Source organism: Natator depressus, chromosome 20 (genome assembly GCF_965152275.1).
Source record: "Natator depressus isolate rNatDep1 chromosome 20, rNatDep2.hap1, whole genome shotgun sequence".
NCBI classification, from domain to species: domain Eukaryota; kingdom Metazoa; phylum Chordata; order Testudines; family Cheloniidae; genus Natator; species Natator depressus.
The window spans coordinates 26,505,791-26,530,635 of NC_134253.1; the positions used below are offsets into that span (position 1 = coordinate 26,505,791).

Sequence of the window (24,845 nt, forward strand, 5' to 3'; positions counted from 1 at the left end):
CGGTTGGGGTGTGAAGAAAGCCATGGAGCTCTGCCACCCTGACGCTTGGTGTAGACAGAACTCCGGGGTGGCCGAAGGCTTCCGGCGGCCTCGCTACCCCTGCGTGGGGACGGGGTGTTCCTGTGCCGGGGGCCAAACCCCTTTCGTTGGTATAGGCTGCATCTCCACCAGCCCAGCTGCCCTCGGGGCGAGAGACGGCCTCAGGCGAGTCTGAGGCTCCAAAATGTCACCCGTTACCCAGCTGCCGATCCTGGCGAGGCAGGACGACTTGCTGGCCATGCCCTCGGCAATAAGACCCTGACGTCAGCATGGTGGCTGGGGCCAGGGGGAAGAGGCCAGGGTTCCAGCTGCTCGATAACTGGCACGGAAACTCGCCCCAGGGAGAGCACTGGGCCTCCACGGCTTCTTAACGCGGCCCCAGAACCCACGCTCACACGTGCAGAGGCGCCTAGCGAAGACAAGGGCAAGTCCACATCCAACCTCGCACGCAGAAACTACCCTCGCTCACTGTCGCTCTCGCCCCCCTGCTGTGACGCCCACTGAGCTCCTGGTTTCCTGTCGTTTATGTGCCATTTTAGTCCATAAAATTAAACACGCTGCAACCTTAGCTAACAGAATGAATATCTGAGCACGTGGCTATTGATATTTACCTTGTAGCAAAGTCTGTGTAGCCCTCGGGTATGACAGCCACCGCGGAGCGCCGCCAGGGGATTTCAGGGGGCTTTTGAGCCATAGTGGGGGAGCGCTGGATGACTCATTTCTGCCGCGCTGTGAGCACTCGGGCACAGCGGGGGGGCGGAGGGGGCATTATGGAACTATTATCAAGGCTTTTTTTGCCCTTTTTTTTTAAACCCAGCTTTACAGCCTTGCCCTTTCTTATCCCTCGGGGAAGCACATTTTAAAACCATTCCCAAGCTGAGGCCAGCACAGCAGGGAGTGCGCGGGGGGCTGTCGTCCTGCGCGGGAAGGAAACCTCCCACTCCATATTGCACATTCAGGGGCGGGGGACACGAAGTCCTCACTGAACATTAATTACAGTGCAGTGAGGCTGCCGGCTTGCAGTGACGCAGGCCCGCTCCTGAAGCCGGTGCTGTGGGGGAGCTAGACAAAACATACAAAAGCAATTAAAAACTCGACTTGAAAATAGCCCTTTTACCCAGCGGAGCTGGCTGTGCGAAGTGCCAGCTTCTCCACCAATGCAATGAGCCCCTTGAAAAGTTTGCAGCTGAGTCAGCTGCGCTCAGAGACGGGCCCATTTTCATTACCGAAACTCGCCCCAGACGAACCCCTTCATTATTTACATTCCAGTTGTCGCTTGCGGTTGAACAGGGATCTTTAGGCCTGTGTAAACCCTCTGCAAAGTGCCACCTGGGGGAGGGGAAGCTCAGATGACCCACAGCCTGATTCTCGGGGACGCGCAGGCCACCGCACAAAGGGGCCTTATGGGGGGTGGAAGCAGCCCTTTAGCAATCCCCTGAGGGGCAGGGGTGCCCCGGCAGGTGCAGAGATGGCAGAAGGGCTCGACCCCGTGCCTGCCCCTGGTGGCGGGGACAGACGGAGCGTATGGCCGTAGCAGCGTGGGCCCCACAGCGATTCTCAGCGTGCCAGGTAGGCATGGGAAGCAGGGCGTCACTTACACCAAGGGGCGGGGGGGTGGAAAACAGGGAGTGCAAAGGTGGCTTCGAGCTCCCTGCATTCTCCTTCCCCTCGCTGCTTCACATGCAGGCGCAACGTGGGTTTGAACCAGAGCCAGATCTGCTGCTGCGTCTCCGGCCACCTGCTGCTGGAAATGTCCCCGGAAGTGGCTCCCTGGCGAACGCGGTGGGTTAGCTCCGGCTCAGGTCAGCACCACGCTCCTTAGCCCAGGAGCCCAGCTGGTGACGAGACCAGCCTGGCTGTCTGCAGCTCCAACGCCAGGCTTGGCTGGGAGCCGGCCCCGCTGAATGCTCTAGCGGAAACGTCCTCAGCAGGGAAGCTGGGGTTCCTCGAACCCAGGGTGGGCAGGGAGAGAATTCGCCAGTAGCAGAATAGCCCATCGCTGGCCCCTCCTGGGAATCCCACGGCCTGGGTGGGCTGAGCCAGGACGGGCTGGATGGACCCCCCCGTCTGAGCTGCTCTGGCCAGTCCAAAAAATAAACTCAGACATTCCGCTCATGTAACAGGATGAAAAACGAGCCCTGGGGCCTCGAAAAACCGATAAAACCTGCCTCGAAAGTGAAAGACAATCACAAGCGTTTGAAGGGCCGAGAGGCTGGTTATGTTTACGGGCCAGATTGTCCGCTGGCGCAAAGCGGCGTGGCGCCAGGATTTAACACGGCAGGTCCGTGTCTGTGCAGCACTTAGTGCAGGGTGTCCTGGCACAGGAGCGACGGTATCACAACACCCCTGGTAAATAACGTACAGCGCCTTGCACAATAGGGCCTTGGGCCGTGACTGGGGATCCCACCGTAACCCATTCGTGATGCTGACTGGCTCCAGTGGCGGGTTGGCTTGTCGTACCTAGCCGATTGGCCAGACCACCACACGGCTTTGCTGAGCACGCGGCAACATTAAGTCCCACAGCCCCTGAGGCCGGCAGCGTGGCATCCTGCAGCCCGCTACCCTACAAGCTGCTTTTCCCACCTGCTTCGCGTATCCCCTGCCAGGCGTGCGCCGAGGGGGAGCGGCTTTTCTCTGCAGCTCAGCCGTGGGGCTGCCGCTGATGTGCTAAATTTGTCAGTTGCTAGAGAACAAAGTCTGTGCTGGTAATTAGCACTGCCTGGAGAGAAGCACAAGACCGACATCCACAGCGGCGCTTCCGGTACCATCCTGCGATAAGCCTGCAGATGCAGACTTTTTTTCTGGCCATTGCAGGTTTCCTTTGGCATCCTGCCCTGGGAAGTGAGAGATGGGGGTGGCCAGGGGGGGGAGGTGTGTTGCTGTTTTAATTCTGCCCCACAACCATCATACAAAACGCGCTGGGGCGTTACTTTGCCTCTAAAGGACAGCTCGACGGGCCCAGGACATTGGCGTGAGTGACAGCGCCACCCGGCAAACTCGACTCGTGCTGGAGTCAGAGCTTGGGTCACCGGAGCGATGCTGATTTGCACCAGCTGGGGCTCTAGCCCCGTTGGCTCCAGTGAAGCTATGGTTGATTTCCACCATCCGAGGGCCCATAAACAGCAAGCCAGCCAAGTGCTAGAATTCACTAACCTCTGCGAGCTGGGGGCAAATGTCGGGGGGGGGAGGGTCTCCTGGCTGTCTCTGAGAGAGGTGTGAGGAAGTGGGACTGTTCTTAACGTTCCCTCTGAATAGTGTGGGGGTGCCTCGGTTTCCCCTAGGCAGTTCTTAAGTCTCTAGGGGGTGGGATAAGGGTGTATGGTCGTTGCAGAGCCCTAGAGGGCAGGTGTGTACAGGGGTCTGGACACAGAGAATGGCTGACACCCTGTTTCCTGGCAACTGATGGCCTGGGCCCTTCCCCCCTGCAAGGTGAGAGCTAAAGGGTTGGAGAACAAAGGAATCCAGTGACCTCCTGGCCTGGGAAAGGGACAAAGCCCAGAGGAGGAGGGGCTGGAGGGAGTTTCAGTTTGGGGCTGGCTGGGGACGTGGAGTGAAGTGCAGACGTGGTTGTCTGGCTCACTGCCCCCCAAAATGGACCCGGCTGAGGGGTCCTGTTCTCTGCACCTACAAGCTCTGTGTTAGACCATGTTCCTGTCGTCTAATAAACCTTCTGTTTACTGGCTGGCTGAGAGTCCCGTCTGACTGTGGAATTGGGGGGCAGGACCCTCTGGCTTCCCCAGGAGCCCCGCCTGAGCGGACTTGCTGTGGGAAGCGCACGGAGGGGCAGAGGAGGCTGAATGCTCCGGGGTCAGACCCAGGAAGGTGGAAGCTGTGTGAGCTGTGTGTCCTGCAGACAGGCTGCTCCCCGAGAGGAGACTTCCCCAGAGTCCTGCCTGGCTTCAGTTCCAGAGCATCGCCCGGGAACTTCGTGACAACAGGAAGGGAAGTTTAACAGGCCATGGCTGTAGTAACCCGGGAGCAGGAGCAGCCTGGGTGAGCCGCACCCAAACGCTGACTGACAGGGGTAACGGGGCGCTCAGACCATAAACTTAGTGGCCTGAGATGAAACGAGTTTGCTGGGTCTCAGCGCAGTTCCTGGCAAGACACATGAACCGTGCCGGTCCCCAGCTGTTCTGTCTGTTCCAAAAAGAACTAGAAAAGTTCCTGGAGGACAGGTCCATCAATGGCTATCAGCCACGATGGGCAGGGACGGTGTTTCTAGCCTCTGTTTGCCAGAAGCTGGGAATGGGCGACAGGGGATGGATCACTGGGTGATTCCCTGTTCTCGTCATTCCCTCAGGGACCCCTGGCACTGGCCACTGTCAGCAGACAGGACACTGGGCTGGATGGACCCTTGCTCTGACCCAGTCTGGCCGGTCGTATGTTCTTATATCTGAGGACAGACTGGCCCATTCCTGCTAGCCAGGGGACGGAGACCCAGCACATTCGTTTCCCCGCAGGCCCGATTGTGTTTGGTGGCTCCTGCCTCCCCCCGGGTGGGAATCTGGGACCTAGACGTTCAGATCCCAGCAGGCCACGTACCCATTCTCCCCTGCACACGCCGTCCAGCCAGGCGCTGGGTTAGGCAACACCCCTGACCTCGCGTGCTTCAGTACAATCATTGCCGGGCCGGGGCCAGCTCATGACCCATTTCCCAAAGCCGGAGAACGGATATTTAAGGCAAGACACCAGCTTTCTGGAGCGGAGACAAACCGGGAGTTCCAGGGCGGGGCTGGGGAAGGGAAAAGGCAGGAGCAGATCCGAGCCAGGAAGCCCAGGGACAGGAGCTGCCCGCGGAGGTGGCTGTATGGAGACAGGCCAGGGCTGGCCAGAGAACACAGTTTGGCAGGAGCTTCTGAAGTGGCCCGAGGACGGATGCAACAACAAACAAACAAACCAGCCAGCCCGGCCAGCGCCCCAGCCGCAGGGACGCACCGTCGGGTTCCCCTCCAGCAGCCCCTGCGCTCGCGGCTCCGGCCGCCGGCCGGCTCAGGTCTGCGTGAGCTGTATCCCGTAGACGGCACTGTCGCGGCCGAGGCAGGTGGCTTTGGAGGAGCTCTCGGCGTCCTGCACGTTGTACTCGCCCTTCTTGCAGGCGGTGGATTTGAGGTAATAGACGAGCCCAGCCGTCCCACCCAGCAGCAGGACGGCCACCCCCGCGATCAGGGCGGCAACAATGAGTCTGTTATCTGGCGGGGGGGAGGGACACGCAGCTTAGGCTCCAGGAGGAAAGACAGTCCCTGCCCCAGAGAGCTTCCAGGCTAGACAGAGGCATCAAGCGGGGAAGGGACATGCCCAAGGTCACATGGCAGGGCAGAGGTGGGGAAGGGAAACCGAGGCACAGAGTGGGGCTGCAGCTTGCCCAGGGTCGCTCAGCAGGCCAGTAGTGGAGCTGGGAATAGACGGCAGGTTGCCTGGGTCCCAGCACAGAGCCCCAGCCCCCCCACTGCCAGGCAGCTTCTGTTACGAAGCCAGCAGAGACTCGCCCCGGGGCATGGTGCCACCGAATCAGGCTGGCCTCGCGTCCTGCCTCCTCGCCCACCGCGCGGCAGGGAACGTGGCCCCCCAGGGCTGCCGCAGAACACTGAGGAACCGCAGAGGGGGTCTGTCCCCCCCCACACACTTTGCCCTTCCCTGGCGTCCTCGCCCTCCGGTCCCTACCTGTCACCTGGATTTGGAGCCGGCCCAGGTGCTGCCCGTGGGCGTTGGAGACCCTGCAGACGTAGACGCCACGGTTGTGCCTGTCGGCGCCGGCCACGCTCACGGTGCTGTTATCGGCCGAGCAGTGGACATTGGGGGCGGGGGGCACGGTCCAGCGGTAGGCGGGCGCCGGGGAGCCCTCAGCACGGCAGCTAATGTTGAAGTTGGCGCCGCGTGGGATGGTGGCGGAAGGGCTGACGTCCAGGAGCAAGACGACGGGCCTGTCTGGAGAGAGAGAGGTCACACACTGAGCAGCCATGTGGCCCCGGGTCCCTCTGCGGCCCCTGCTCGCCCACATACCGCCCCATACTGCGGGGGAGCACCCCTTTCCCCCCCATTCTACAGCGGGGCACCGAGAGATGCCCTAGGCCGTGCAAGGATGGCACTGAGGTCTCCCAAGTCCCAGGTTAGTGCACTAACCACTGCGCCATCCTACCTCTCTCTCAGCTCCCTTTGCTCAGCCAACCCTGGACCCCCCCCTTCACTGCCATTTCTCCATCTGTGAGCAGGAGCTTTCTCCTCTGAGCTCTGGTAAAGCCTCCCTGTGTTCAGCAGCAGGGCAGACCCCTGGGGTCAAACCCTGGCTCTGCCACAGACGCCCCACGTGAGCTTATAGCCCGTCACCCTATTTGCCTCAATTTCCCCAGCCATAAAATGGGGCTAACACTGGCTGAGCAGCTGGCCAGGAGCGCCCGGTGCGATGCTGTGACGGTCGGGGCTGACGGCCCCTCGGCTGTGCAAACAGGCGCAGGGAGGCGATTTGACCCCGGCGAGACCGAGCCGGGAACGCTGTGGCCGGTTCTGGCTTGATGAGGGAAGTGGGAAGAGCGGCTCCAGCGCAGGTGAGAGCCGCACGGGTTCGAGGGGGGAGGAAACGCCTGACCGGCAGCAAGGAGCGTACCGTGCTTCGCTGCTCAGACAGAACCCTGCGAGGGGAGCCGGTCCCAGCTGCCAGGCGCCGTCCCGGGCGGAAATCCCGGGGACGGGCCCCGTCACCTCGCTGAGGGAGGCAGAAGAGGCCCCGCTGGCTGGCAGGTGAAATGGCCCCTGGCCGCGTGCAGCGCCGAGTGCCGGGGCCCAGGGAACGTCTGCGGGGCTAGGGACGGGCTCGTGCTGCGGCCCCAGAAACGGCCGTGTAGACACTGCGGCTCCGGCTGGAGCTCCGAGAGCTGCAGTGGGGAGCAGCCTTCAGACACCGGCTCCGGGGCCCTGCGGCCATTTGTACAGCGCTGGCGCGGCGACTGATAACCCAGCGCCCCCCCAGCTCCTCCGCCCCAGACCCCAGCTCGCGTCTCCCCGGCCCGTTGGGTTCTCCCTCTGGCTGCGATTGGTTTTAGCTCTCTCTTTGAGAAGCATTTCGGGCGGAGCTGGTGTGACGGACGCCGGGCGAGCGGGAGGGGAATCGGCCGCAATCGCGCCGTCTTGGGAGCATCCCGGTGGCGCTCGCCCTCCTGCCTTGCCCCGGGCAGCGAGGAGCTCAGCACTTTGCAGCCGGGCCCGACACCCGGGGGACCCCCTGGCTAGTGTTCGCGAGCCAGGCCCGGCGCAGGGGAATCAGGTGGGGAGCAGACGAGGGGGCCAGTAAATGGAGCCAGCAGCGGCAAGTACACGAGACTCTGAACTTTCTTTCGCGGTCAGTAATTTCCGGTGCAGTTAGTAACACGGGGCCGGGTGCGGAGGCTGGGCTCGTTTAGGAATGTCCAGGGTCAGCTTCCCCCTGCTGTGCTTGGCCCAGCCCAAAATCAGAGCAGCTGCACTTTACACGCGCTGGGCCGGAGTCCCAGCTGCTCCGTTCCCGCGCTTCTGGCAGGGGCTGGCTGAGACTGAGCTCGCTGGGGCAGGGGCTGTTACTCCATTCTGTGTCTGTGCAGCCCCTAGCGCCATGGGGCCCTGGGCACTGCCGTAATTCACCTAACAAATAATGTACAGCTCCCTGCACTCAGGAGTCCTGCTCCATGGCTGGGGCCCGTAGGCTCTGCCGTAATAGTGTGGCAATAGCAACAGGAGCCATTTGTGCTGCCCGTCTTCTGGGGTCATGCAGGGCTCTCTCCCAGCCCACAGGGTGAATCAGAGCAGCCTTGGGGCTGCTCTAACTCACACTCTGCACCCTGTGGCCCCTGGGGAGCAGCAGATACTGCACGGCCGTGTGCTCCAGCCACGCGCCAGATTCACAGATTCCAAGGCCAGACGGGATCACCTAGTCTGACCTCCTGCGGAGCACAGGCCAGAGACCTGCCCCAATGCCATATGCCGGGGGCTGGGAGCAGGTCTTTATGCCAGCTGGGCACCTGTCTGGGAGGGGGATTCTCGGGGAGCCGTTCCCACCCCCTATGCTGACTGCGCAGCCTGAGGGTCACACGTAGGGCGAGCCAGGCCCGGGCAGTCTTGTGCCACGCTGGCGCACGATCGGGACTCACATTCCACCCGCACGGTGACCGCCCTCCTCGCCGACCCGTAGCGGTTGACGGCCGTGCACCAGTAGGTGCCAGAGTCATTCCGGCTCACGTTCCGCTCGCCGCCAAACTCCTCAGCTGCTCCCTCCTTGGCGCATGAGACGCGGGGGACGGGGATCCCGTCCGCCTCACAGGCCAGGGTGTGCAGGGTCCCCTCCAGCCACGCCCGGGTACTGGGGCAGCTGGACTCGTCCATGGTGGGCTTGTCTGGAAGGCAGAGAACAAGGGCCCGCTATTCAGTACCACAAAGAAGCTCCCCCAGCCCGCGGCTCCGTTTTCTGTTAGGTGAACCCCGGCCGAGCGCTCCTCTGGGCCACTTTTCCGACCGCCAGGTTCCTAGTCCAAGCAGGGGCAGGGTAACCGGGGAGCGGCCATGCTGCAGCCGAAAGAGACGCTGTCGCTGGGGCAGCGCCTCGCCCTCAGAGCCGAGCTCCCCGACACAACGGCTGTTGTAACAGAGGGGCCCCGGGCCTCTCTGCTCTCAGACGAGCTGTGAGGGAGCCGGGGGGTTTCTCGTTGTTTTCAATGGTTTGCAGGCAGAGGGGGTGGGACTCAGTTTCCTTGGGGGTTACTGGTTTTACGAGGTGGTGGGAGAGGGGGTTTGTGGGGACATAGGGCCAGCGACTGGCCTGGCGAATGGAGACCCCATTGACAGGTGACCGGGAGGCCCAGCTCGGGAGGCCCAGCCGGGTCTGGCCAGTGGGGGGACAATGGGTGCGGAGAGGGGACCCCAGTGACCTGACCAGCCGGTCCCAGCCAGAGGGGCCAGAGGACAGAAGAGGGGAGAGGGGGCCCAGGCGACCCTGTTCACCTGGAGAGAAGACAATGGGCAGAGGGGGGGCTTGGGGCCGGGGATCTCAGAGGCCCAGCAGGGAAGCAGGGGGGCTCGGGGCTGGAGAGAGGGGGCAGGCAGAGCCCCCCTGGGTGCAGGAGAGACTGGGATGTGCTGTGTTGAGGGAGGCCAGGCCTGAGGCCGGAGAGTTTCCTGTGCTGGGTTCAACGCTCAATAAACCTCCTGTGTTACCCTGGCTGAGCGTTGCTCCGGTCTAGAGAACGGGGGGGTGGGGGCATTATTCCCTCTGGGAGTGGAGGCCCCGGGGGTCCAGAGCGAGGGGACTCCCTGAGGGGGCCCACGGCAGAGACAGGCGGGCTAAGGCTCCGAGAGGTGCAGCTCCAGGAGACAGAGAGGCCTATGGCTTAACCCCGAGAGAGGTGGCCCCCCGAGAAGGGCAGTCACACCGAAGGGGGTTCCTTCCGGTCCTGGGAGTCCGTGACACAAGCACCTGCTGGATGAGGCAAGCGGACAATTGTACGTGGCTGCCGGGAGGGCCAGGGCAGAGCTGGAATTAACTGGGCGCACGGGCTGCGCTGTTGTGTACGTGCTGGGAAAGTGCAAAGAGAAACTCCTCGCAAACCGCCCCGGAGCCCGTGGGCAGGGCCCCGGTACAGTAACCCACAGACCGGCCAGGGAGAGTGCCAACGGAGACCAGCCCAGCCCTGGGTGGAGCTTGGGGGGCAGCGGTGGGACTGGCCCAGGGATGGGGGTTGATGCAGGCACTAGCCTGGCCTGCGAGGGCAGTTCTACCTGCCAGGCTGTAAACTCACATTCGAGAGTGATGGTGACCGTCTTCGTAGCCGAGCCGTGAGGATTTGTGGCATTGCACTGGTAGGTGCCCATGGGGTCCGTGAGGCCCTGCCTCTGGCCCAGGCGGTACGAGACCCCGTCCTTGGTGCACACGACCTCTGGGGCTGGGATGCCATCGGCGTCACAGGAGAACGCCTGCGGCATCCCCTTGACCCAGGTCCAGGCACTTGGGCAGCTGAGCTCGTCCATTGATGGCTTATCTGGAAGGCAGATGGGCCGGAGGTTAGGTTCGGGGTCTGGAGTCATGGAGAGAAACCTCCAACCCCCAAGCTGGACTGGGATTGATGAATTAATTAGGAGCGTGGTGCACAGCAGAAAGGCACGGATGTTACCGGGTGTGCGAGAACCGACCCCGACAGCCTATGACAAGCGTAACCAGCCGTTTTCCGTGCTTGCCCGTTTACAGCATCTCACACTCAGACCCCTACTTCCCGAGGGCATCTGCAGCGCCGGTCCCTAGTCATAGAATCATAGAAGATCAGGGTCGGAAGGGACCTCAGGAGGTATCTAGTCCAACCCCCTGCTCAAAGCAGGGACCAATCCCCACCTAAATCATCCCAGCCAGGGCTTTGTCAAGCCTGACCTTAAAAACTTCTAAGGAAGGAGATTCCACCACCTCCCTAGGTAACGCATTCCAGTGCTTCACCACCCTCCTAGTGAAAAAGTTTTTCCTAATATCCAACCTAAACCTCCCCCACTGCAACTTGAGACCATTACTCCTCGTTCTGTCATCTGCTACCATTGAGAACAGTCTAGAGCCATCCTCTTTGGAACCCCCTTTCAGGTAGTTGAAAGCAGCTATCAAATCCCCCCTCATTCTTCTCTTCTGCAGACTAAACAATCCCAGCTCCCTCAGCCTCTCTTCATAAGTCATGTGCTCTAGACCCCTAATCATTTTTGTTGCCCTTCGCTGGACTCTCTCCAATTTATCCACATCCTTCTTGTAGTGGGGGGCCCAAAACTGGACACAGTACTCCAGATGAGGCCTCACCAATGTCGAATAGAGGGGAACGATCACGTCCCTCGATCTGCTGGCAATGCCCCTACTTATACATCCCAAAATGCCATTGGCCTTCTTGGCAAGAACGGCACACTGCTGACTCATATCCAGCTTCTCATCTGCTGTAACCCCTAGGCCCTTTTCTGCAGAACTGCTGCCTAGCCATTCAGTCCCTAGTCTGTAGCAGTGCATGGGATTCCTCCGTCCTAAGTGCAGGACTCTGCACTTGTCCTTGTTGAACCTCATCAGATTTATTTTGGCCCAATCCTCTAATTTCCCTAGGTCACTCTGGACCCCATCCCTCCCCTCCGGCATATCTACTTCTCCCCCCAGCTTAGTCAGTCCCTTTCTCTGACTCCAGCCGAGCTGGGCTTTCAGCACAGTCCCAGACTGTGTCACATTTCAGACATTCCTTAGCTGCCTAATTAACCCCTGCTGCTGACGAGGTGTTTGCCCTGGGCACGCTGTATTTATACGTCCTCCTGGCTGGGCTGCTGCTCAGTCCCACTCGCCGGGCGCTGTGTCAAAGGTCACTGTCTCTTTCCTAATGAGTTTTGCGCGCTTGTACTTTTCCCTTCCTCGCATGGCCCTGGAGGACGACGGGAGCCTGGTTCTCAGCTCCACCGAACAGAGGCGCTGCCAGACTGGCTCAGCCCAGGGGCCCGTCTAACCCGGTGTCCCGTCTCCAACGGGGCCCAGCCCCTGCTGCTTCAAAGGGAAGTGCAAGACACCCTGAGGAGGCAGCGAAGGGTTAACTTTCCCGGAGGGACAGTTCCCTCCTGATCCCCATCAGATCTCAGTCGGGGTCTGGGCAGCGCCCGCCCGGCACAACGGGGCCCCTGATCTTATCGGGAGCTTCCAACCAACCAACCAAGTGAGACCAGCTGCAGGGCATCAGTTTAACTCAGCCGACTGCTCTACCCACGGCAGAACAAGACCAGGGGTTAGGACAAGGGCAGGGGGGTCTAGGGCAAGTGACTAACTCGGGCATAGCTGGGGCCCTCCCGGGCTCTGCAGGGATCCAGTCTTTGCTGACTTACATTCCACCCGGACGGTCACCTCCCGGCGGGCTGAGCCATGGGTGTTGGTGGCAGTGCAGTGGTAAGTCCCAGCGTGCTCTCTCGCCACCCGACGCTGCACCCCCATGCCGTAGGATGCCCCATCCTTTGTGCACGCTACCGCCGGGGCCGGGTTCCCCCACGCCAGGCAGGCCAAGGTTTGCTCCGTCTCCTCCACCCAGGTCCGGGTCCTGGCACAGCCGGCATCGTCCATTTCAGGCCCATCTGGAAGAGACGGAACCAGGACCCGTTTTTAAAGGGGAAGCTACGGCATGAGAGCAGGGCTGGTTCCCCTGCCATGCGCTTTGGCCCCGCCCCGCTCCGGAGGGGGGGCTGGGACTCGGGGGCTGTCACGGTGTCCCCGGGCGATCCTCTGGAGCTGCTCCCCATGAAGCCAGGCAGGACTCTGGGGAGTCTCCTCTCTGGGAGCAGCCTGTCTGCAGGACACACAGCTCACCCAGCTCCACCTTCCTGGGTCTGACCTCGGAGCCTTCAGCCTCCTCTGCCCCTCCCTGCGCTTCCCACAGCCAGTCCGCCCAGTTGGGTCCTGGGGAAGCCAGAGGGTCCTGCCCCCCAACTCTGCAGTCAGACGGGACTCTCAGCCAGCCAGTAGAACAGAGGTTTATTAGACGACAGGAACATGGTCTAACACAGAGCTCGTAGGTGCAGAGAACAGGACCCCTCAGCTGGGTCCATTCTGGGGGGCAGTGAGCCAGACAACCCCGTCTGCCCTTCACTCCATGTCCCCAGCCAGCCTCAAACTGAAACTCTCTCCACCCCTCCTCCTCTGGGCTTTGTCCCTTTCCCGGGCCAGGAGGTCACCAGATTCCTTTGTTCTCCAACCCTTTAACTCTCACCTTGCAGGGGGGAAGGGCCCAGGCCATCAGTGGCCAGGAAAGAGGGTGTCAGCCATTGTCTGAGGTCCAGACCCCTGCACACACCTGCCCTCTAGGACTCTGCAATGATCATACACCCTTACCCCAGCACCTAGAGACTTAAGAACTGCATAGGGGAAACTGAGGCACCGCCACACTATTCAGAGGAAACATTAGGAACAGTCCCACTTCGTCACAGGGGCCCATTCAGAACTTGGCCCCTCTGACAAGGTTACTGCCTGGGGGGTGGGGTGGGGGCAAACTCATCTCATGCAGGGCCCAGGGAGAAGCTGTCGGAGGGGGATACTCTTCAGTCGCTGTCAGTCTGGGGACGATAGAGGAGGAGAACTCCGCCTCTCCATCTGAACATCCCACTCAGTCCCCCTCCACCTAGGGCCAGATTGGAGACGGGCCCCCTAGGGGGGAAAGGCCCCTTGTCCCATTCCCTGTCCTGAGCCATGTCCTGGGGTAGGTTGGGGCCGGCACCCCCTGGAGGGGAAAGGCCCCATCCCCCATTCTCCATACCCCAAGCCAGCCAGTCCCCCAAGCAAAGGGGAATCTTGGCAATCACACACTCCCCCTTCGTCTGACCCGTCTTGCGTTTGCTGGGACTGCGTCACTTCTAGCCAGGCACTGGAAGCCGCGAGCACTCGACACTGGGGAGCCCAGCTGTGTGGGGCCATCAGCTCCCCGGGGCCCCCATAGGCTGCGATCCCTGCCCTTACATTCGACATGGATTGTCACGTTCCTGCCGGCCGTCCCGTGCGCATTGGTGGCACTGCAGCGATAGACCCCCGCGTGGCCTCTCGTGACGTTCTGCACGCTGCCGGTATCGTACACCTGGCTGCCCTTGTGGCAGGAGACCTCCGGCGTCGGGTTTCCGTCGGCTTCACAGGCCAGCTGCTGCTGGGTCCCCTCGAGCCACGTCTGGTGACCTGGGCAGCCGGACTCGTCCAGCGTAGGCTTGTCTGGAAGAGAGAGAAGAGTAAGGCTGGCGTGGGAAGGATTGATGAACATGACGCCTTCGCTCCGTCTGAACGCCCTGATCTGTCCACTCCCCTCTCGACGCGGGGCCGGCGTCCCCTGCAGGGGAAAGGCCCCGTGTCCCATTCGCACACCACAGCTCGGGCTGGGCTCCCGCCAGCCCTGCAGATCAGGGTTCGCAGCGTCCCCTCGAGCCACGTCCGGGGACTCGGGCACCCAACTCATCCATTTCGGGCTCATCCGAAAGTGCAGAGAGACAGAACTCGAGTCGCTGCCCATCACGCTCTGCTCTCTCCCGGGGTGGCAGGAGGATCAACGACCTGGGTCACTGGACTTTTTGCGCCCCGAGGGCCCCAGCGGCAGGGCAGTGGGTGCGTGGAGGGGCGAGAGGTCTCCTGGTGGGAGCTCTGGGACTCGGACTGCAGCCCCCACACAGCACAGCCCCGGAGCACGTGCCGAACATCGAGCACGTCAGTCCCGCCGGCGTGTGCTGAGAAAGTGAAGCACGGGCTCAAGTGCTGTGCCAAACAGGGACGGACGTCAGCGTCCACCCATCTGGGCACCTGCCCTGGGCCATGGGACCTGCTCACACGCTAAAGCTTTAGGCACGCCCTTAAGTGCTTCGCAGAGACAAAGGCCTCGCACACTGCAAGGCTACTGGGTTGTGGCCAATAATAACCCCAGCTGCGAGTCCTCGTGCCACAGCTCCCACCTTCCAGCCAGGGGCTTTCTGCATGAGGTGCCAAGCACAAGCCTGCTCAATGACTGCAGTCGACACAGGGAAACTGAGGCACAGAAAGGGGACGAGACATGCCCAAGGCCACGCAGTGTGTCTGTAGCAGAGCTGGGAACATAGGCTAGGAATCCTGGCTCCCAGCCTCCTTCCTCTAACCCACCAGATCCCAATCTCTCCTTGAACTAGACATAGAACCCAGGAGTCCTGACTCCCAGCCCCGCCCCCCCCCCCACATTCCAACCAATAGACTCCCCTCCTTCGGCTCGCTCTCAACTCCATTCTGTATCATCAGACACTTGTGCAGCCTCTCCCTCCTCACTGGCCGATGGGGAGTGCAAATGGGTTTGTCTGGCAGCATCTCTCTCTGTGTCCCTATTAATTTCTGTTAAGGAGGGTTTGTAAGGAAGCCCGGGCGGTGCGACAGCAATGTGGGTTCCACTGCTGAGGCTGCCAGTCAGACAGAGCAGAGATGGGCAGACAACCAGGCGGCTGGATGGCACAATGGTTAGGGACCCAACTCTCCTCTGCCAGGCTTCCCGTGCCTCAGTTTCCCCACCTACCCCGTGGGGATAATGGCATGGCCCTGCCTCAGAGGGGTGCACGAGGATAAAGGCACTGAAGGTTTTGAGATGCTCCAGTGTTACCATCCCAGGGGCCCCAGCGGGAGGGCGTAAGATGCCACCCGCTCAGGCTTTGCCCTGGTGTCAGTAACCGCGGGACGTGCAGGGGCAGGAACACGGGCACTCCAGCCCCCGTGGTGAAGAAGAGGTGGGGTCTGTGCGCAAACCGGCACCGCTCCCGACTCACAGAGGACGATGAGCTGGGCGGACGTGTTCTTTACGAAGGAATGGCTGCCCAGGGCGAGGTTCCCTTCGCACGTGAACTGCCTCCCGTTGTCTCCCTTGCGGGCCGTCAGCATGAGCTGCAGGCAGGGCTGGTGCCCGGACGCCAGGGTTCGCTCAGAGTCTCTGAGCTGTAGCGTAGTGCCGGGGGGCTGGGAGGCAGGGGAACAGCACGTGAGGCTCACGTTCCTGTTCACGAGGGCCCGTGGCTGGTCGATCTCCAGGACAGGCTGAGGGAAACCTGCAGGGGACCGAGGCAAAGCTGCTGTGAAATAATCAGGGTGATTTTTAACATGTGACTGACGTCACCGCTGCAAAGAAACCCCATTTCCACTAATCTGGGGAGCCCTGGGTTATAGCGCCAGGCTGGTGTGGTGTGAGCAGGGGCTGGAAACCTGGACTCCTGGGTTCTCTCGCCAGGAGAGAGAGTAGGGTCTAGCAGGGGAGCTGGGAACCCCGCCCATTGGACTCATTCAGCTTGCCAGAGGCGGGGCTGGGCCTCCGTCTCTCGCCACCAGGTCCTCCAGGAAGGGGGGCAGTATTACTGCCAGGGCTGGGCGAACCCCAGCTGGTTGTGTGGGTTGGAGCTTTGTGGGCATTATCAGTGGTTCTAATAAAAATCACCAAGGCTTGGCTTTGCCCTCGGCGTGAGTGTGCGTGGCGGGCATCACGCGGGTCCCTACAAGAGACGGAGCCTGCTGGTTCTGGGACAAGAGCCCTGCTACTCCCAGCTCATTCATCGGGATCAATTAGCAATCAATGCAATTATGATTAACCAGGGAACACGCCCAGGGAAAAGTCCCGCGCGTGGTGGGCAGGGAGAGCGACTGCTTCCCTCTGCAGAACAGAGCCCTGGCTTGGTGCAGCTCAGCTCTGCTCCTTCCTTGGAACTGGACAAGGGCCTGATGTCACGGCTCGTCTGCAGAGAGGGGGCAGAGGAGGGCCAGGGCCGCCCAGCACGCAGCTCTTTGCAGGATCAGCCCCAGCAGTGCCCACGCCCCGGGGGAATAATCCAGAGACTCACTGTAAACGAGAACGCTCTGCCCTGCGGATCTGGACACGGGCCCCACGGACACGGTGCAGGTCAGCCGGCGCTCGCCTGCGGACAGGGACCGAACCTCGCCCTGGGCTGTGGCCGTGTCATTCGATGTGGTGACGGTGAAGTTCAGGCTCTGACCCCCAAAGGACAGGGTGAACCGGGCCTCTCCAGCGGCAGGGAAGACCTGGGTCACTTCACAGCGGGCAGTCGCCTTGGTGCCCACCTCTATATGGTGGAAGATTTGGAGCTGGGGCTCCTCTGGGAGAGCTGCAGCAGGTGAGAAAAACCATCGCGGGGCATCAGGGAAATGTTCAGAGGCATGTAGCCGAGTAGACAGACCAGCAGCCTGGGACTCAGGACACCTGGGTTCCATTCCCGGCTTGGCCACCGGCCTCGGGCAAATCCTTCCCTTTTCTCTGCCTCTGTTTCCCCTGCCACCCTCTGTCTAGTTAGACTGTGAAATCCTTGGGGTAAGGGCTCTCCAGGTTTGGGAAGCACCTGCCCCCGTGGGGGCCCCGATCTTGATGGAGGTCTGGGCCGCGCCCACCCCCGTGGGGGCCCGATCGCGGTCGGGGTCTCCAGGCACTACCGTAATACACCCAGTAGTAACGCAGCCAATGTCTGTTGGGAGAGCGTCTCACTTCCTCCCAGGCTCCAGTTCCTAATCCGGACACAATGACACAGGGCCCCACCATGTTTTACAAACCTTCTGCCATTCTCACCTCGCCCCTGCCCCTGCCCCTGGAGGCGGGTGCGGAAATGGGAGGTGCAGAGAGGGGAAATGACCTACCCCAGGTCACACAGTCAGCGAGTTGCAAAGCAGGGAACTGAACCCAGGAGTCCCGATACCCAGTTCCTGCCCTGCTTTAACCTCTAGCCTCCACTCACCTCCTAGAGAGAGCCCAGGAGTCCTGACTCCCCCCACTCTAACCCCACTGCCCTCCACAGAGCCAGGGATAGGACCCAGGAGTCCTGGCTCCCAGACGCCCCCCTCCCACCCCGCCACCGCTGCCTCACTTTCACATTAAGGCCAAGCTTTTCAAACACCACTAGTGATTTTGGGAGGCCACCCAGGGGCCCGACAGTCACAGAACAGCTGAGGATCTGCCCTTAGATCTGCAGTGGGATCAGGACCGAGGCCTGAGAGCTTCCAATTCCAGCACCGTCCCATTGAGAAAACCTGATCCCTCCTCTAAAGCCGGCTGTCTCGAGAGCTCCCAGCCTGTCACGTAACACACGAGCCAGGGGCCACCCAATGACATTACTAGGCAGCAGGATTAAAAACAAACATAGGGAAGTTCCACTTGGCACAGCGCACAGGCAATCTGTGGAACTCACTGCCAGGGGATGTTGTGAAGGCCAAGAGAATAACAGGATTCAAAAGAAAATTAGGTAATTCCTGGGGGATGGGTCCAACAGTGACTGTTAGCTAGGATGGGCAGGTATGCAATCCCATGCTCTGGGTGTCCCTAAACCTCCAGCTGCCAGAAGCTGGGACGGGATGACGGGGGGGATCATTTGATAATTGCCCTGTTCTGTTCATTCCCTCTGAAGCACCTGGCACCGGCCCCTGTCAGAGACAGGACCCTGGGCTGGATGGACCCTTGCTCTGACCCAGCGTGGCCATTCTCGTCAGCACTGCACCCCTGAGCAGGGCAGAGGGTGGTTAATGACACCTCCTGTGACCGCCTTGTCCTGCCCACGGGCTGGCACTGGCGTTTCCTCTCTCCCCTGAGAGGAGGGTTTGTAGCAGATTGAAAACACCCAGGTGAGCTCACAGATCGCTCGCCCCAGCAGCAGGAGAAAAGCGGCGAGTCAAGCAGCCACTGCAGCTCCACCAGAGCCCAGAGCTCGGAGACAAAGGCAGGGAGCCGGCTGGGGGATTCATCACAGAGTTATTAATAGACTCCCGCTAACGGGATTATAATTCCCGCAGACCCGGCAGCTGTCAGAGCATGAACGGGTGGCTCAGACAAGAGGCAGGCGAGCCAAGGGTCTGGTTCTTGTTTCCCTGCGGTTTGGGCCTCATTCCTGATCAGAGCGTCGGCACTGGGCACCCGCTCTGCACCCGTGGAAGGGCCTGCCCGAGAGGCTGGGGCTAGTGAATCGGCACTCACCAAAAACCCTGAGCTCCACCGCAGGGGAGGAGTTTTGGAAGAGCTGCCCGAGTGGTCTCAGGTCCAGCGCTGAGTGGCAGGTGACCTCCTGCCCGTGGTCCCGTCGCTGAGGGATGATCTTGTGGGTCACCGTGACGTTGTCGGCTGCGGCCCTGGTGCGGTTCTGGAAGGTCTCCGTGTGCAGGGTCCGTCCCCCCTGGCGGAGGGTCACGGTGAGGTGCCTGACGGGCGCCACGTTCAGAACCCGGCACGTCAGGTTATGAGCCCGGCCCAGCTCCAGCTCCGGGAGCCGCTCCAGCACCACCCGCTCCGGCGCCCCTGGAGTGACACAAAGACACAGACAGCCTTTCACCAGGGAGCTGCAAGTGGACAGGGAATCCACCATGGTGGCTGCGCTGGGATCCTCCAGGGCGTGGCCGAATTCTGCAGCCTGTCCCACTGCATTGCCTGCACTGCTCAAGAGACAGCACCTGCAGCTGGCTGCATGCCCCTGCCCTGATCCCACCCCCAGGCCAGCTGATGGAGATAGGCTCTTTGTGCTGGCCCCACAGGGCACTCCAGCAGCAGGGGAAAGGTGGGACTGTGTGGGTTCCCAACTGAACGGGTCCCCACGTCGCAAAACAACATCTTCATGCCAGGCACAATGCAGGCATCTCATCGGCAACCTCTCCAGAGAGGCTGAGGGCAGCATGAGCCTCTGAGACCAACCCTGGTGGTGGGGGGGGTCCCATCAGTGCAGGGCAAGCCCCTGGGTAGGGATGGTGTTTGTGGACTCAGGGGAAGTTTGTGCTGCTATGAGGCTAAACTGAGTCCGGACTCTCTGGAGAAGCCGATCCAGCTTCTTTCCCCAGAAGTACACAATGATCCCGTCTGCTCCGGGGTGGGGGGTCTCTACTCTGATGGCTCATCTCCTGCCTCCCCAGGAAACAACCTGGGATTCCCCACACAAGAATGGGTCAACCCCACAGAGCCCCCGTTACCAGCCCCCAGCAGCCTCCTTTCGTGAGTCGCTTACGGTAAGTGGTGATGTGGGCAGATGCCCGAGTTACTTCTCCGTAGCAGAAGAAATAGCACTGAGGGGCCGACACCCACTCCCAGATATTAACCAGCTCTCTGGCCTCCCATCGGGGACCTCGTTTTTCTTGGGCTTTGGTGAGCGAGGTCTCCAGGCCGCCCCTGGCACCAGGGTCCTGGCACGTGGTGCTGCAGTTTATCCAGATGGAGCCGCCGTGCTCCACCACGGAGTCTTCCGGCCAAACGCTCACGTTAAAGGGTCGTTCTGCAGCCCCTGAAATGGCAAACGGGCCCGTCGCGCTGAGCCTCGGAGGAAGGGGCAGAAGCTCCCGGGTGCCGGAGGACACCAGGGTCAGGGCAGCGTCTCCCGGTGTTTAGAATCCACGCTCAGCCCTGGGACAGTGACGGTGCCGTGGGTGTCCAACGCCCTCCACCCGAAGATCCCAAAGCACTTTGCAAACATTATTGTTCCCATTTCCCCAGCGGGGAAACTGAGGCATGGAGAAGTGAAGGGACTTGCCTGAAGTTCTAGGGTAGCTCAGAGTCCTGACTCCCAGTGACCCCATCACTAGCCCCCACCTGCCTCCCAGAGCCGGAGCTACAACCCAGGGGTCCCCCCGCCCAACTACTAGACCCCACTTCCCTTCCCGAGCTGGGGAGAGAACCCAGGAGTCCTGGCTCCCAGACCCTGCCCCCTCTAACCACTGGTGCCCACCGCCTCCCGCACAACCTGTCGGGAGAAGCCTTTTCTTAACAAGCCACACGCCGAACCAGCCCCCCCGATCCTCCCCGGCGGCCGGACTGGCTCCCTCTCGGGGCCCCCGCCGGCCAGGCACGGACGGCGGGGTGGGGGGAAGAGGCCGTGGCGGGGACCCCGCCCGTCGGCCGGTCCCGACCCCGCCCGGCTGCCCGGCGCTCGCAGCCCCTCCCCGCCGGCCTCGCGCCGGGCCCCGATCCGGGGACGTACCTGGGAGCGCCAGGAGCAGCAGCAGGGGCAGGCAGCGCCCGGGAGCCGGGGGCCGGAGCTGCCGGGGCCGCATGGCTGAGGACGCGCCGCGCCGGGCTCGGGATTGGCGGCGCTGGGGCTTGGTCTCGGGCGGAGGAGGGAGCGCGGCGCGGCGCGGCGCAGGAGCCCGGGCGCCCGTTCCCGAGACCTGGCCGGCGCCTGAGTCCGGGTTTCCTCCGCTTCCTGCAGCCAGCGGCGGGCGGAACGCCCCTGATAAGAGCTGGGCACCTCTGGAGTCAGGGCCCTGGGCTCCAAGTGAAACCGGACCCCGTCGCGCCGGGCGCTGCCCAGAGCCCACCCGAGACCAGGGCCCCGTCGAGCCAAGCGCTGCCCAGACCCTGGCCAAGACCAGGGCCCCGTCGCGCCGGGCGCTGCCCAGACCCTGGCCAAGACCAGGGCCCCGTCGTGCCGGGCGCTGCCCAGACCCCACCCGAGATCAGGGCCCCATCGCGCCGGGCGCTGCCCAGACCCCACCCGAGACCAGGGCCCCATCGCGCCGGGCGCTGCCCAGACCCCGGCCAAGACCAGGGCCCCGTCGTGCCGGGCGCTGCCCAGACCCCACCCGAGATCAGGGCCCCATCGCGCCGGGCAGACCCCGGCCGAGACCAGGGCCCTGTTGTGCTGGCTCTCCCTGCCCCACTGTGCTAGCCCACCCCAGGACCCTCCTCGGAGTCAGTGGAACAGGGGCCAGCTGGGTCGCCCAAGGAGGCAGCTCCCATTCGGGTTGTTGGGAGCCGACAGCTGCTTGCAAAGGATGGAACGGGGCCTGTCTCAGCACCGCCTGCCCCCGGCTGAGCTCCTAGGACGGGGATTCTCAAGCTGGGGTTCGGGACCCCTCAGGGGGTCGTGAGGTTATTACATGGGGGGTCGCGAGCGATCAGCCTCCCCACCAATCCCCGCTTCGCCTCCAGCATTTATAATGGTGTTAAATATAAAAAAGTGTTTTTCACGTGCAAGGGGGGTCGCACTCAGGGGCTTGCTGTGTGAAAGGGTCACCAGGGCAAAAGTCTGAGAACTGCTGCCCTAGGACCAGTCCTGGCCGAGTGCTGGTCCCTGACCCTAGTGCGGAGCCCATCAGCAAATGGGGCTCCCCGGGCCAGTCCCACGGGAACCCCAGCCCCTCCACAAGGCACCAGCTCTGACTCCAGCATGAGGATGCTCAGGGAAAGCTGGGCCGGGTGTTCCCAGAGCCCTGCTCGATGGAGGCTCCGGGCTGCTCTGGCACCAGGTGGCCTCCTCCAGCATGGGCAGGGGGGTGCTGGGATGGGAAAGCTCCTGTCCCCGGCTGGCAGGGGGGGTCACTCTGGCGTGCAGGTTTCTGTGGGCAATGGGCAGGGAGGGAAGTGGAAGAGGGCGGGGTGGGGTGTGCAGCACTGAGAGCTAAGCTAATTGGTCAGTCCTTGTTCAGCCCAACCTAGCCACCCTGACACCCCCCTCGGTCCCCTGACGGCCCTGTCTGTCCCCCTACACCCCATTTGTCCATCTGTCCATCCCCCTACACCCGCCCTCTGGCCGTCCGTCCGTCCCCCTATTCCCCTAAGAACATAAGAGGGGCCATACTGGGTCAGACCAAAGGTCCATCCAGCCCAGTATCCTGTCTACCGACAGCGGCCAATGCCAGGTGCCCCAGAGGGAGTGAACCTAACAGGTAATGATCAGTGATCTCTCTCCTGCCATCCATCTCCACCCTCTGACAAACAGGGGCTAGGGACACCATTCCTTACCCATCCTGGCTAATAGCCATTAATGGACTTAACCTCCATGAATTTATCCAGTTCTCTTTTAAACCCTGTTATAGTCCTAGCCGTCACAACCTCCTCAGGCAAGGAGTTCCATAGGTTGACTGTGCGCTGTGTGAAGGAGAACTTCCTTTTATTTGTTTTAAACCTGCTGCCCATTAATTTCATTTGGTGGCCCCTAGTTCTTATATTATGGGAACAAGTAAATAACTTTTCCTTATTCACTTTCTCCACACCACTCATGATTTTATAGACCTCTATCATACCCCCCTTAGTCTCCTCTTTTCCAAGCTGAAAAGCCCTAGCCTCTTTAATCTCTCCTCATATGGGACCCGTTCCAAACCCCGAATCATTTTAGTTGCCCTTTTCTGAACCTTTTCTAATGCCAGTCTATCTTTTCTGAGACGAGGGGACCACATCTGTACGCAGTATTCAAGATGTGGGCGTACCATGGATTTATATAAGGGCAATAAGATATTCTCTGTCTTATTCTCTATCCCTTTTTTAATGATTCCTAACATCCCGTTTGCTTTTTTGACGGCTGCTGCACACTGCATGGACGTCTTCAGAGAACGATCCACGATGACTCCAAGATCTTTCTCCTGATTAGTTGTCGCTAAATTAGCCCCCATCGTATTGTATGTATAGTTGGGGTTATTTTTTCCAGTGTGCATTACTTGACATTTATCCACATTAAATTTCATTTGCCATGTTGTTGCCCAATCAGTTAGTTTTGTGACAGGTTTCAGAGGAGCAGCCGTGTGAGTCTGTATCCGCAAAAAGAAAAGGAGGACTTGTGGCACCTTAGAGACTAACCAATTTATTTGAGCATAAGCTTTCGTGAGCTACAGCTCACTTCATCGGATGCATTCAGTGGAAGCTTATGCTCAAATAAATTTCTTAGTCTCTAAGGTGCCACAAGTCCTGCTTTTTTAGTTTTGTGAGATCTTTTTGAAGTTCTTCACAGTCTGCTTTGGTCTTAACTATCTTGAGCAGTTTAGTATCATCTGCAAACTTTGCCACCTCACTGTTTACCCCTTTCTCCAGATCATTTATGAATAGGTTGAATAGGATTGGTCCTAGGACTGGCCCTTGGGGAACACCACTAGTTATCCCTCTCCATTCTGAAAATTTACCATTTATTCCTACCCTTTGTTCCCTGTCTTTTAACCAGTTCTCAATCCATGACAGGATCTTCCCTCTTATCCCATGACAACTTAATTTACCTAAGAGCCTTTGGTGAGGGACCTTGTCAAAGGCTTTCTGGAAATCTAAGTACACTATGTCCACTGGATCCCCCTTGTCCACATGTTTATTGACCCCCTCAAAGAACTCTCTATCCATCCCCCTACGCTCCCCTCTGTCCACCCATCCCCCTATGCACTGGATTGTCTGTCCATCCCCCTCTCTGTCTGTCTGTCCCTCTGCATGACTGTCCATCTGTGACGAAGTGGGACTGTTCTTAATGTTTCCTCTGAATAGTGTGGGGGTGCCTCACTTTCCCCTAGGCAGTTCTTAAGTATCTAGGGGGTGGGATAAGGGTGTATGATCATTGCAGAGCCCTAGAGGGCAGGTGTGTGCTGGGGTCTGGACACAGAGAATGGCCGACACCCTCTTTCCTGGCCACTGATGGCCTGGGCCCTTCCCCCCTGCAAGGTGAGAGCTAAAGGGTTGGAGAACAAAGGAATCTGGTGACCTCCTGGCCCGGGAAAGGGACAAAGCCCAAAGGAGGAGGGGTGGAGAGAGTTTCAGTTTGGGGCTGGCTGGGGACATGGAGTGAAGGGCAGACGGGGTTGTCTGGCTCACTGCCCCCCAAAATGGACCCAGCTGAGGGGTCCTGTTCTCTGCACCTACAAGCTCTGTGTTAGACCATGTTCCTGTTGTCTAATAAACCTCTGTTTTACTGGCTGGCTGAGAGTCCTGTCTGACTGTGGAGTTGGGGGGCAGGACCCTCTGGCTTCACCAGGACCCCGCCTGGGCGGACTCGCTGTGGGAAGCGCACGGAGGGGCAGAGGATGCTGAATGCTCCGAGGTCAAACCCAGGAAGGTGGAGCCAGGTGAGCTGTGTGTCCTGCAGACAGGCTGCTCACAGGAAGGCGACTGCCCCAGAGTCCTGCCTGGCTTCATGGGGAGCAGTTCCCGAGCATCGCCCGGGGACTCCGTGACACCATCCATCTACCTACACACCTGTCTGTCCGTCCTTCCCCCTACACACCTGGCTGTCTGCCTATCCCCCTATGCGCCCCTCTGTCTGTCCGTCCACCCCCTACACACTTCTCTGTCTGATTCTCTCTCGTGTTGGTTCATGCAGCTTTCGCGCGGGCCCCTTGCCGTGCCAGTGCAGACGGAAGCACAATTTGGAAACTGTGACAGTTTTCGTGAAATGGAATTCTTGTTTCTGGCCAGCCCCAGTGGCGGCCGTTGGGAGTCGGGCCCTGAGCGGCCTAAGCTGGGAAGTGTCCATGGCACCACTGGGCGTGTGCCTTGGTCCCCAGATCCCGTCTGGCTGAGGCCAGGAGTGCTGTCCCTCGAGCGAGCCTGGCGAAGGTTCCTGGAGTTTCCATCTTCCTGATGTTTGCAGACAACATGGCTGCATCG

General features: G+C 60.7%; 1 protein-coding gene across 1 annotated transcript in view; it reads right to left on the reverse strand.

The window, feature by feature from the left end:
* Window positions 1-231: 231 nt before the first annotated feature.
* Window positions 232-24,845, reverse strand: part of ICAM5 (intercellular adhesion molecule 5) — a 51,446-nt gene continuing 26,832 nt past the window's right edge. The window contains exons 8-18 of the mRNA XM_074935639.1: window positions 20,470-20,752; window positions 19,504-19,776; window positions 18,489-18,806; window positions 16,357-16,638; window positions 15,298-15,573; window positions 13,496-13,738; window positions 11,878-12,120; window positions 9,798-10,037; window positions 8,157-8,399; window positions 5,701-5,964; window positions 232-5,228 (exon numbers count right to left, since the gene is read on the reverse strand). Coding sequence (XP_074791740.1) covers window positions 5,029-5,228; window positions 5,701-5,964; window positions 8,157-8,399; window positions 9,798-10,037; window positions 11,878-12,120; window positions 13,496-13,738; window positions 15,298-15,573; window positions 16,357-16,638; window positions 18,489-18,806; window positions 19,504-19,776; window positions 20,470-20,752 — 2,865 coding nt within the window. The 3' untranslated portion in view covers window positions 232-5,028. The remainder of the gene's footprint in view (window positions 5,229-5,700; window positions 5,965-8,156; window positions 8,400-9,797; window positions 10,038-11,877; window positions 12,121-13,495; window positions 13,739-15,297; window positions 15,574-16,356; window positions 16,639-18,488; window positions 18,807-19,503; window positions 19,777-20,469; window positions 20,753-24,845) is intronic.